Below are 13,255 nucleotides of genomic sequence, written 5' to 3' on the forward strand. Positions count from 1 at the left end.
GGAGTTACTCCCATACAGTCTCAAACAAGCCCCTCAAGCATGATTTCTTGGGTTTTCCTTAAATCATGACTTGACTCTCTCCGTGCACCATTAAGCTTCCTTATATTTTGATGATATAGTTATTATTGATGATAATATGGATAGACAATGTTATAGTTAAAACTTGGATATGAGTTTGAGATGAAGGATGTGTGTTCTCTATTGTACTTTTTGGGTGTTGAAATTGTTTCTTTCCAAAAGGTTATCTAATAGCTCTCAATAAAATCCACTGTTGATATCATTTCCTGGTAATGATGTACATAATTTGTTTATGGGTATTAGTTTTAGTAACAATACATCAATATGAATAATAAAATCATATAATTTTCTTTTATTGTTCACTAATAATTCTAGTTTACACTTTTACCTAATTATACAGACATAGTTATATGGAAAACAAAAGGGAAAAAAAAAAGATCTAATGTTAACTCTCACTAAAGACAAAGAGATCATGTAGAGGAAAAATCAATCCATGATGTTGTGTAGGATGACTGAGCAAGAGGACTATGAGATGCACTAGAGTTTTGTTGTGAAATTTGATCAAGCTTGTCTCGTAACTCGGTGGACCTCAATGGATCACCATGAATACTTGAATGCATGACTAGTTCAGGAATAGCAGTCTGGCCTTCAAGCATGCTCACTACTGTAGACATGGTGGGGCGAAGTGAAGGTGATGGATTTGTGCACAATAGAGCTACATTAATCACTCTTTTTGCCTCTTCTTTTTTGAATTCAGATCCCAAATTTGTATCCACCAACTCCATTATATCTCCCTTTTGTTGTAAGAAAAAGGCCTTCACCAAGCAAAAGTAAGATTGCATCATCACCAATATGAGCTAGAAAGAAGAAATCAACTAAAACTAATTATGAGATGAAAAACATTTTATGAATTTCTATGTTACCCAGTCTAGAAGGCACACAAAGTTTTCATTCGGGCTATATCTCATGTTATTTTTTCCAGCCACAATTTCTATTGCCATAACTCCAAAACTGTACACGTCTACTTTATCAGTTAAGTAACCCCATTGTGCATACTCCGGGGCCATATATCCTCTGCAACAGCCACAACCATTCATTAAAACAAGATCAAGTTTAATTCACTTCTTAAATGGTGTCAATAACTATAGAATAAAATTGGTTAGTATATCAATTCCATGACAATCATAATGTGAACTTATATATATATATATATAACTCACATAGTTCCAGCAACTTTGGTGTTAATGTGGGTGTTTTCCTCTTCCTTTAGTCTCGCCAGACCAAAATCTGATATTTTCGGGGTAAGGTCCTTATCTAGTAGTACATTTGTGGGTTTGATGTCTCTATGTACAATTTTTAGGGTTGATTCTTCATGTAGGAAAGCCAAGCCTCTTGCAATGCCTATGCATATTATTTGCCTTGTAGTCCAATCTATTTTCACAAGACCTTTTCCGGGACCTTTTAAGTATTAAGATAAGCAAGATAATTAATGAATTCATCATACTAGGAAAGTCTTTAGGTATATAAAGAGAGAAAAATGTAGAAAATAATAACCTTACCAAATAAACAATGTGCAAGGCTATTATTCTCCATGTATTCATAAACCAACAATAGTTGCTTTCCTTCAATACAACATCCATACAATTTGACAAGATTGGGATGTTGTAAAGCAGAAATCATGCCTATTTCATTTGTAAATTCACGATTTCCTTGCTTTGATTTGGATGAAAGTTGCTTGACTGCGATAATAGTTCCACCTAAGAGGACACCCTGCAATATAAGAAATATTGTATTGCTAACTACCAAATAAATGTAGTTTTTAAAATTATTCTTATGTGATTATTTATTTTTAAGTTTTAATTAGTTTCTTTTCTGTTTTTAAGAGTTCTAAAACATTACAAGTGAAGAATACACTATTACAAGAAAAGGTATTGAGCACTCTAAGAGCATATTGAGAGGCAACGATGGAAGTTGCCTCTCAAAATTATATATTAATATTTTATTAAAAGTAGCCCATCATAATTTTTTTTTTCTTTTTTATAACAATAAGCAACGTTGCCAAGCAGTGGCAACTTTGTTTGGCAATCTTTGTTAAAAAGCCACCAAAAGTCCACATAGGGACTCACTTCTGAGTAAGCTCCATGTAAGGCAACTCCCACTATAGATGCTCTAAGTGATATTAAAAGGTTATGATGTCACCAAGGTGCTGGACATTATTTTTTTTAAACATTTTTTATAATAATAATAATAATAAGTAGAAGAAGAAGTAATGGGTTGTCATATGCACCGTGTATACTTTATGGGGTGTTTTTTTTTTTTTTTTTTTTTGGGCTTTTGAAAACGAAATTACATTTTAAAGGAACAATAAAAATTATTTTTTATTATCTATTGAGTCATGCATAATAAGACTTCGTATGTCTTACACTGTGCGACTAAATATGTTATGAATTTTTTGTCTTGCAGAGTAAGTCGTAATGTCTTACATATTATGACAAGCCAAAGACATAAAAACCTCTAAAACTCTTTTATGTCATATAGTATTGTTGCATGACTTAAAATAGTGTCATAAATTCTATATATTGTAGGGGTGATACTAAATTGGGGATGTTTTACATGCAACATTTAATTTCGGTGGTTATGTTAAGGGTGATTTTAAGGCCCTAAACACGACTTCCACAATAATAACTATTACTTTTCTATTTTCGTGTTACAAATTGCTTATACTCTTCTATCCTTATTATTATAATTATTATTTTATATTTTTTATGAGGGTTATGCATTACTCTATTGCGCACCTTAGCATTATTATTTACCTAATTCTAGGATTTTAAGTATTTTGTAGAAAATTATAATAAAGATTATAACCTAGGTTAAATGAATTGCAAACCTATTGAATTTGTTACTTATAACAACTTATCTATATAAAACTCAATGTTTTCACTAGGTTAAATTTTTTGTGTTTTTTCTTTACCTTGTTAGGTAAAAAGAATTAATGGGCATTTCATATCTTTAATTAATTTACATAATGAAGATTGAGGTAATGATGACCTTAGTTTGATCTATTGTTGATAATTTGATAGGGACTTGATAACAATGTTATTATTAAGAACTTTAACAAGTATTTAGTGGTGGAAAATGATTTCTTAACTTTTTTCTTATTACAAAATTCTTCTTCGTTTATTTTATTTTTTGTTTTTATTTTCTTTTAATTATTACATTCTCTAAACTTCTTTTAAGTTAATTTTATGTTAATCGATTGAACAGTTTTCGTGGCATTGATTCTTGCTACTTCTGTAGTAATATAGTTGGTGTATATATATATATATATATATATGGAAGATTTTTCAATGGTTATTATCATAAATCACTAAACAAGTTTTTGATGAGAAATGGTTATAATGATGATGAACATATATAAAATCAATAATTTCGAATTTTATTAGATTAATTAGGCAATAAACATCACTTTGAAAGATAATTGTCACATTAACTATTTTCATTAATTCCAAAATAATTTTTTTCTCATGGAATGGATAAAATGAATGAATCAAGAATGAAAAATGAAAAATGAATGGAGAATAAATATTAAATAAGATTCATTTTTTTTAATTAATAAATATGTGACTACCATGTTATCAAGTAGTCATTTTATAAGTTTGAAAAAGACAAAATTTATTTTTAAAAATATTAATTAACAATTATAAATATACATCATTGATTTTAATCCAACAATTCCATATACATATAAATGACACGCTTCATGAAACAAGAAAATAGGTGAATGCATCCATGAAAAACCATGAAATTAACAAGTTTTGGATACCTTGTAGACTGATCCAAATCCACCTTCTCCGATTTTGTTTGCAGCATCAAAGTTGTTTGTGGCAGCTTTAATTTGTTTAAAGGTAAAGAAACCAGTTTGTAGATCTAATCCTTCAAGAACTGCACAAGCAATATATATAAATCAGCAAAGAAGAAAATAAGAATAATCTAGAGAAAATACTCAAGTTCTTGGTGATTACTATTACCTTCATCCCTGGATTCCTTCCTTCTAAAATAGCATATCCAGCAAAGAATGCACGAAGCTATCAAAAGAAGGCAAAATGTTGAAACCACTCCAATAATGATAAACTTTGTATCTTTTTTCTGCTTTGGAGGTTTGAATTCTACAAAAGAAAACATTGGTGGGAAAATAGTAATTATAAAAAAGAAAATAAATAAATAAAAACATCAAATTTATTACTTTTTTCACTATGAACATATTAGTTTCTCGATCCCTAATAATGAAACAAAAGCTGCTGTCTCTAATTTCCTGTCTCCTCCATGTCTCTCTTCAATACTATAAATTAATGAAGTGTCTTAAAATAATTAGTGAGACGTGGAAGAGACAGAAAATTGTTGACATCAGATTTTTTTTCCCTAATAATAGCATATATATATATATATATATATATATATACTGACCAGGCTCTACTGAGACAGCTGATATTAGAGAACCATACATTCCTCGATCTGGAACATTCTTTGTCCCTTTCCCTACCCACAGGAAGCGTATCTCTAGTGTCTTATGACTCACAACAACTGCCTTAACTACTTTGATAAATTCCTTATCAACTCCACCAGCTTTCTTTTTAATGTTGAAATCTTCCAGCACCACTTTTCCCTATTATATATATAATTAACTTAGCTCAATCAAATTTAGGTTCAAAAGCTGCATTGATCCTAGCTATATATAATTAAAGTCGAAGAAATTAAGTAATGACAACCTGAACATAAACATCAAATATTCGTCGTCCAAAACTGTGATAAGACCTGTTGTCCCTGAACACTATCTCTGCAAAATGAAGTTTCACAGTGTAATTTCCGTTTCCTAAGCAACGAGCGTAATAAGTTAGCGAAAGAGGCGAGATGCGTGCGGTTGTGTAGAGCTCGGAATTGTTCATTCTTAATACAGATACATTCCTTGCTATATAGTCCATTGCTTTGGTACTAGTGGCACCCCAGAAATCACCAGTGTTGCTAAATCCCCAAGTGGCTGAGTTTTGGAAAAATTTTGCAGCACCTACCAATTCTTCATCCCCTTCATACTTGATGCCTCCAATGGTGATTTGTTTTCCACCACAATTTATATGCAATGAATAATGATCTGCACACAAAGCAATGTTGATTTAAACTACTGTATATACAAAGGAGATGGTCTACAGTCAATATTAACATTGATTGCAGTGAATAGTTTCAAAAGAGACTTGTATTAACCTTTTGAACATGGTACCAAGCACTTGCTGATCATTCTATATTAATCATATTGAAAGCAAGCATTAGTCAAGTAAAATCACCATGAAATCTAATGTTTTATATATATATATATATATTTAGTTGTTTTATTTTAAGCTTACAAGTTGTTTTTCAGTCCAGATGTACTCCGAAAGTGATTGCTGATGAAAAACATAGGTATATTCAGTTTGACATGGTTGTGAGTGACGATGCCATAAATAAAATATCAAATAAAATAGGAAATCTTACAAAGTATCTCGACAAGTGGCTGGTTCAGATTTATCAGAAAAGTTATTGTAAGAAATATCTATTTGGCTGCAATAAGGAACTTCTTCATTAGCTATATTATATCTGATAGAGCAGTAAAGATCATCTGTTTGAATACATTAGTGTTGGAAAAATCATTCAACAACAAGGCTTGCAAGAACAGCACACACATTCACGATCACAAGACAAGGATTTATCCTGGTTCCGAGTTCCAGGATATAACTAATTATCTGAGCTCGCCCACACGAGTTCTGTGGTAAATATTGTAATCATGATATAACTAATTATCTGTTATATTTTCGGTTAAACATCAGTTAAGTTAGTTTCTTGTTTTTTAAAGAACTTAGCTGAGCTGTCCAAGTTCTTGAAGACCAATATATATATATATATGTGTGTGTGTGTGTGTGTGTGTGTGTGAGGCTCAAGTTTCAGAGGATATACAAGTGAGAAAACTGAGAAGAGGGCTCTGGTTTCAGATTGAAGAGGTTTGCCAAGAAGTTCTGATACAGAAGGTTTCGGCTCAGAGGGTTCCTAGGAGAGTTGAGTGAATCTTTGTATGAGTGTGTGAGGAAATCTTTGTACTATGAGAGGTTCATTCTTGAGTGAAAAATCAGAGTGTTTTGAGAGTGATTAGCTTGGTGATCAACTGGTTTTCTTGTACAGATAAGATTGGTGTATTCTGACCAATTTTGAGCTTATGTAATCTTGGTGAAACAATTGTCAAAGATCAATAAAACTCTTGGGAAAGCTGGATGTAGGCTAACTATTTTGGTTAGCCGAACCAGGATAAGTTTTGGTGTTCTTCTTCCTTATTACTTATATTTGTTTAGGACTTAACATTGATAAACTATTTGTTCTGTTTGAACATAAAGTTTCTGATAATATAAGTTTAGAACTGATATTTGTTTAGCTTTGATCTTCACCTTAAATTCTGTTTTTCTTCCCACAAGTTCCTTCTCTGATTTCAATATCAAAAGCTAACAAAAAACCCAGCCAAGACAATGAGTTCTTGGCCACTCTCACCTAGCTTGTTCCTCACCACACAGCTCACTCAAGAATTACACAAAGTACTAAAGGCTCCTCATCTCTATTACAATGAAAATTAGTATCCACAAGTAGTTTGTTGAGCTAAGTTAATTATAATGTGTGTCAAATATATTTAACTATGTATCTCTAAATTTTATAAGCAACAATCTTTGCAAGATTTCAGTGTTATCCCTGTAATGCTTATGATTTTTAAGTACAAAATAAAGATGAAGGAAAACGCAATAAACATTACTAATTATAAAACATAGTATATTGGTAACTTACTAGTTAGTGCCTCTGAGATTGATCCACTCTGGAATAGACCCATTGAGTAAGTTGCTTGTTAAATACCTATTGGTTGTGCAACAAGTGAAGTGAGTAAGTAAGCAGTTTATAATGAAAAAGAGTAATAATTTAAAGGGAAAAATGAAGTTTATAAAACTTTTTAGGTCTTACATATTTTTCAGTCTTTTTAAATTTTCAAAATTTGGAACTTCCCCTTCTAGTTTGTTGAAACTAAGATCTCTGTAACAAATTATATTTGTCAACTTTAAAGTGTAAAAAAATGTTGTGCAGAAGTAGAGAATGTGATCGACAAAAGAATAGAATAATTACAAGGTACGTAGTTGTATCAAATTATGAATATATCCAGGAATATTTCCTCTTAAATTACAACTCATCATCATCCTGAAATTTCAAACATGGTCAAATAATAAGTTCAAATTTAAAAATATTGGGTAAATCAATCACAAAAGTATATATACAGCTCACAATCTCTCTAGGTTTGCCATGTTACTCAAGTTCGGAAAATCTGAGCTCTCCCCATGTAAGTCAATAATCCTTCTGCAAAGAAAGCCTCCTCAGAAATGAACTTAGTAAACATATCAAGATTTTAAGCAGACACCAACTGAAAGAGAACTTACATTTGTGTTAACTTATCTAAGACAGAAAGACTAGAAGGAATTGGCCCATTGAAACCACTTGCTTCCATCTCTCTGTTGGGTCAGAGTAGCATGTACAATCAACATAAATTGCTCATGAATTTTGAGAACCAAAGAGATCAGCAGTTCTTACAATATCTGAAGTTGTTTCCAACTGCCAAGCTCAGGCATCCTTCCTGTGAAGTAGTTACTGCTGATCCTACTGCAATGATCGGCCAAGATTAAATGATTATTCAACCTAAAGAGATGTTGGTTGCATTAATTGACACTTACAGTTCAATTAAGTTGGTGAGATTATTGAGAGCTAGAGGGAACTCTCCAGAGAGATTGTTTGCATTAAAATTCCTGCATTCACACCATTAATTTTTCAAGACTAAATTAAGGCATTTTACTTTTAGACAAAGGGTCACTATGCTTAAAAAAAGCATAAGAAAATAATGTCTACAACTCAAAAGATTAGGGACGATGTGCTCACAAGATTTTCATTTTCACCAATTTCCCAAGCTCAGAGGGAATGTTTCCAGAGAACAAGTTACTCTCCATGGACCTGAACTTATATTAGAAGAGTTTATTATTGTGGACAAGTGTGAAAGGAGTTTCTCTTAATTAAAAGAGAGAAATTAAATGGGTTAAAAGAGAAAGAGCATACAAATGTGTGAGAGTGGTTATGTTTCCTAAATAGGCAGGGATTGGCCCTGATAAGTTGTTCGCATTAATGACCCTACACCATACATATCCATTAACTTCATCCATTACGATCCAACTTGATATTGAAGAATGTTATGGCTTTTAATGGAAACTTACACTTTTTCCAACTTTGTCAAAGTCCACTCTCTTGGTATTGGACCCCTTAGGAGGTTCCGTTCCAAATTACTACAAGGAAGAAGAGAAGAGAAGAGAAGAGAAGAGAGAGTACTGCTATTATTAGGATGTTCAAAGATACATACACACATATATATATACATAAATAGAATGGAAAAATCAAAAGTTGTTACACACTTACACTTGCTTAAGGTGAGGTAGCTTCCATAGTGATGGTGGAAGCTTACCATCAAGATTCTGGGCTGTAAAAGATCTGCATATACATACATATATATATATATATATAAATTATGATTCAAGTATGTATGCAATATTGGTGAACAATGAATGGAAAGGCAGGAGATTATTACATACATGCTTTGGATATGGCATGCAGTAGCAGCAGGGATGAAGCAATTGCAGATGACAAAATTTTCGTACTGATCTGTGCGTGGGATATCAATAGTCGATTTGTTACTACAAGGGTCACTGACGTTCCAGTCTCTCTTGTTCAGTTCTGCAGCTATTTCTTCAATGGCTTCCACTGCGCATAATAATCACAATAAAAAGAACAAGGACCAGACCCTTAGCTCAAATAGTCATAACGTTTTCTTTTATCGAGTCCAATTTTTTTAAATATAAATAAATAAACAAAAAAGAAAGAAAGAGGAAGAGCTTTTTCACCTTCTATCAGTGGAAGAATAATAGCAGCTTGGGCATTGATTTGGAATGGTAGCACTGCCGAGAAGAGCATAAAAAGTACTACTACAGTAACCAATTGTGATTGTGATGAAGCCATATGATTTCTAAAGCAAGTGCTGAATGGTGATATTGTATATACATAAAAAGCACAACCATATATATAAATAACTCCCTTGCTAAGCCAATTAAGGTCCCCCAAGCTTTCTTTCAAAGTCCAATTAATAAGCTTTTGCAATAGAGAGGCAATAACTTCACCCAACTCCCATAATTGACAATGCGAAACATCATCACATACATTCTTTTTTTTTTTTTTACTAGCTTTAAATTGCAACAAATTTCAAAAGGGAATTTCACTATTTATGTCTAATAATGCCTAATATTACCAAAAAATCATAGCACTATTAATATTTTCAAATTGATGCTAAATATTCCTCTCATACCCAAAATACCCCTCCCATTATATCAATAATCCTACAACCTTCCTTTCCTCTCTCTTCCCTTTCTCTTTCCCACTCTCTTTCGTTCTCACGAAATCCTCCCTAAAACCTACAGATTTGTATGATTTTCTTGTCGAAATCGTTGTTAGTTATCTCCATTTGTCTTTGTGAAGTTGCCAATATCAAAGGCAACATTCATTTTGAGGGTTTTTGGAGGAGAAAAACCACGGGTAATAAGATTGTTCATTTTATGTGCGAGGTTTTATTTGTTTGCATTTTTTTTTTGGTTATTTTGAACAAATCTTAGTCTATATTTGTGTGTTTTTTGAGTTTTTTTTATAGAGATTCCGCGATCTGCGTTTTTCTGGATTTTCTGCAACTGTTTTGCTCGATAGGAGCTCAATACTGGTTTGATAGGGGCTCGATGGTATGCATAAGAAGGTTATTTTATGAGCTCGATGCTGCTCGATATAGCTCGATAGTTTAGGATTTGTTGCTCGATTGTTCTCGATGGCAACTCGATAAGGGTTCGATGAATGTTTTATGTTCGGTTTAGCTGAATACTAACTCGATAAGAGCTCGACTAGGGGCTCGATTGAAGCTCGATATTAGTTCAATAACAGCTCGATGAAGCTCGATAATGTTCTTTTTCATGAATTTCTGAAAAATTGATAGTTTTTTTTTACAATTTCAATGTTTTTTTTTCCAACATAGGTTCTATTGTCTACTTTTTTGTATCCTACAATGGTGTTTGGGAATTACAAGGGAATAAGTGGATTTTCAAGGACCCTCAATGCATGGTGATACCGATGGAGGATACTTTAATGTACTTGCAACTTCTTGACATATTGCACAAGGAACTTAAAGTTGATAAACAGATGTATGAGTTGAAATGGGAGGTTCCTTACACATGCGGCAACCTTACACCCGTTCATGTTGAAAGTGATCTTGGTGTTCGTGCATTCTTAAGAGTAACATCTAAAGAAATGTTAGCCTTGTGTGTCACTCCTGTTAAAAAGATGGTCATTGCAAATCCATATTCCATTCCTGGACCTGAGGGAGCAGCCAATATTATGATGTTCTATTGGTGACCTGAGGGACAACTAGTATGAGTACAACCCCTATGTGAATGGCGATCTAGTAGTTGAACATAATGAGGACTTAGGGTACAATTAGAGGCATATTATAGTGCAGAAGTGCCAATTGACATGTCTGATGATTTGCAAGTCGAACAAGCACAAGAACAGCCAATACGTCCTATTGCATGGGCGAACCCACCAAGTCAAAGACGTCGAACACCTGGCACCAGCTCTAGTCATCCTAGTGGAACAAAATATAACTATACAGGAAATGTTCCAATATATTCAACAGAAGATCACTAAAAATGGAGTTCTCCCATGTTTACAAAAGAAGATATCATGGCTTCTAGTCATCTTGAAACACCCTCATCCGGTGTACCGTTGGGAGAACTACACCTTGGGAAGACTTTTGAGAACAAGATGGAATTGAAAACCAAAGCAGATCTCTTCACAGTGAAGAATAATTTTGAGTTTATGGTTAAGAAGTCTATTACTGATGTGTTGTATATCACCTGCAAAGATCCTGATATTAGACTGGAATACAAGGCAAAAAGTAGCGCGATCGGATATGTTTGAGATCATTGTTTATAATAGTGTACATACTTGCTCACTAGAATTGTGATAGAAAGACCACAGACAAACAGCACCTTGGGTCATTGGGCACCTTATCAAGAACAAATATGCTACTGATGGCACTAGCTACCCAGCAAACAACATAAAGGAGGATATGAAGAATAATTTTGGGATTGATATGAGTTATATGAAGGCTTGGAGATGCAGAGAGAAGGCACTCGATTATGTCAGAGGGACACCTGAAGAATCGTACTCCAAGTTACCTTCTTACTTGTACATGCTGCAGCAAAAGAATCCAGGTACAATAACTGATTTTGTCACAGATGACAGTCACTTTCTTTACTGTTTCTTCTCACTTGGAGTTTGTAGAAGGGGATGTACATCATGTCGTCATGTCATATGTATGGACGACACTTTCTTGAAGTCAAGGTATGGTGGCCACATGTTGTGTGCTGTCGCATTCGATGCAAATAACCACATTTATCCAATTGTGTTCGCGATTGTTGACAGTGAGAATCATGCTTCTTGGAAGTATTTCATGATGAAATTGAAGGAAACCATTGGAGTTGTTGATAATCTGGCTTTTCTATCAGACAGGCATGCTAGCATTATTCATGCTCTTGAGTTGGTCTTCCCTGATGCCTACCACGGCGCATGCTATCATCACATAAGTTTGAATATAACTGCTAAGTTCAAGACTGATCACTGTCACAAGGAGATGTGGAATGCAGCATATGCATTTCAGAAGTCAAAATTTCACAAATTCTTCAACAATATAAAGCAAATGGATCCTGCCATAGCTCAATATCTTGAGGGTATTGGCTTTGATAAATGGACTCGTGCTTACTTTCCTGGGAATCGATACAATGTAATGACAAATAACTACGCTGGAAGTTTCAGCTACAAAACCAGAGACGCAAGAACCTTCCTAGTCACTACTTTTGTGGAATTCATTTGTTTCACAATTTAGTCATGGTTTGCTGCGCGTCGTGAGGAGGTAAAGAAGTGCACATCCAAATTAGCAACAATCTATGAGAAAGATGTCTCAGGCTTTGCGGATGAAGCAAGGTACTTGAAAGTCCATCCTCTTGGACAATACGAATTTCATGTGGTAGACCTAGAAGGTGATGGTGAGGTGAATTTGATGACCAAATCATGCTCCTGTGGCCAATTTCAAATAATGGGTTACCCTTGTGTTCATGGTTGGTTGCGGCCATCTTGCGTGGTGTCAACATTTACTCATTGTGTTCCCCATATTACACTACTGAGATGTGGAGGGAATCTTACAAAGTTACCCAACTGGCAACAAGGATGATTGGGAAGTTCCCAAGAACATAGAGTACATGCAAGTTGGGGTTCCCGTTGGAAAACAATCAGTTGGTCGACCGAAGAAGAATAAGGTGAGAAGAAGGAAGACAAACTGCACTCCATCGAATGGCTCATTTGCAAAGAGCGCAAGTGTAGCATGTGTGGTGGGCTTGGCCACAACAGGGCTACATGCAAAGCTAGGCTATAAACTCTTTTTTCCCATTTGGACTTATTGTATTAATAACCTATGTTGTTTTCCCTTATTTTTTCTTTGATTTTTCTTAAAAGTTATGTTAAGCTCAATGTAAACTCGATGAGCTTTATTGTAGCTCGACATGAACTCGATAGTAGCTCGATATGAACTCGATAATATGTTTGTTAGCTTCTAAACTGACTTCAAATAGTTCGATAATGATTCGATATAATCGATAGCAGTTCGATAATGGTTTGATATGATTCGATGTTAGTTCGATAACAACTAGATAATGGTTATGAAAATGATATTGCTCGATTGAAGCTTGATATTCGTTCGATAACATTTTAATATAGCTCGATATTAGTTCGATAATGTTCGATATGAACTCGATAACAGACATATGAAAGTTACAAAAAAATGTGAACAAAAAACTGCACAATTAAAGACCCTGTATATACACAATCATCAAGGTAACAAATTTTGATACCATAGGTATGTGGTCCACTTATTCCTGAACACCTCTATATTTTCATCGCAGATAGTTTCCAATGGAAGGTCGACCATTAGATGCTCAATATAGTTGAGATTTTGAAAATGGAGAAGAAAAGCTCTGTTCGTTTATTGATTTGATGA

General features: G+C 33.8%; 1 protein-coding gene across 3 annotated transcripts; it reads right to left on the reverse strand.

Moving 5' to 3' along the window:
* Positions 1–341: 341 nt before the first annotated feature.
* LOC133801913 (probable LRR receptor-like serine/threonine-protein kinase At1g53440) lies at positions 342–9,240 on the reverse strand. 3 transcript variants are annotated; one of them, XM_062240138.1, is made up of 24 exons: positions 9,012–9,237; positions 8,703–8,871; positions 8,530–8,601; positions 8,331–8,399; positions 8,176–8,247; positions 8,002–8,073; positions 7,800–7,871; positions 7,660–7,728; positions 7,509–7,580; positions 7,357–7,428; positions 7,201–7,272; positions 7,042–7,110; positions 6,871–6,936; positions 5,542–5,607; positions 5,415–5,453; positions 5,275–5,309; positions 4,785–5,164; positions 4,483–4,681; positions 4,047–4,184; positions 3,842–3,960; positions 1,578–1,788; positions 1,239–1,476; positions 942–1,092; positions 342–833 (listed from the first exon to the last, which is right to left on the reverse strand). In XM_062240138.1, exons 1-24 carry the CDS (start codon positions 9,124–9,126, stop codon positions 489–491), a joined length of 2,982 nt encoding a protein of 993 aa, XP_062096122.1. In that variant the 5' UTR covers positions 9,127–9,237; the 3' UTR covers positions 342–488. The 3 variants fall into 3 exon arrangements, with proteins under 3 accessions (XP_062096122.1, XP_062096124.1, XP_062096123.1); XM_062240139.1 differs by lacking the exon at positions 942–1,092 and having other exon boundaries at positions 628–833; positions 9,012–9,240; XM_062240140.1 differs by lacking the exons at positions 8,331–8,399; positions 8,530–8,601; positions 8,703–8,871; positions 9,012–9,237 and having other exon boundaries at positions 8,002–8,078.
* Positions 9,241–13,255: the final 4,015 nt, after the last annotated feature.

The sequence above is a fragment of the Humulus lupulus genome, chromosome 9 (assembly GCF_963169125.1).
Source record: "Humulus lupulus chromosome 9, drHumLupu1.1, whole genome shotgun sequence".
Classification (NCBI taxonomy): Eukaryota; Viridiplantae; Streptophyta; class Magnoliopsida; order Rosales; family Cannabaceae; genus Humulus; species Humulus lupulus.

Coding starts and splice junctions, on each gene's coding strand:
- LOC133801913 (XM_062240138.1), bottom strand. CDS start 9,126: ATGGCTTCATCACAATCACAATTGGTTACTGTAGTAGTACTTTTTATG. Junction 5,165..5,274: donor CTTGGTACCATGTTCAAAAG/GTTAATACAAGT, acceptor CTTTGTGTGCAG/ATCATTATTCATTGCATATA. Junction 1,789..3,841: donor GATTTGGATCAGTCTACAAG/GTATCCAAAACT, acceptor CTTATATTGCAG/GGTGTCCTCTTAGGTGGAAC.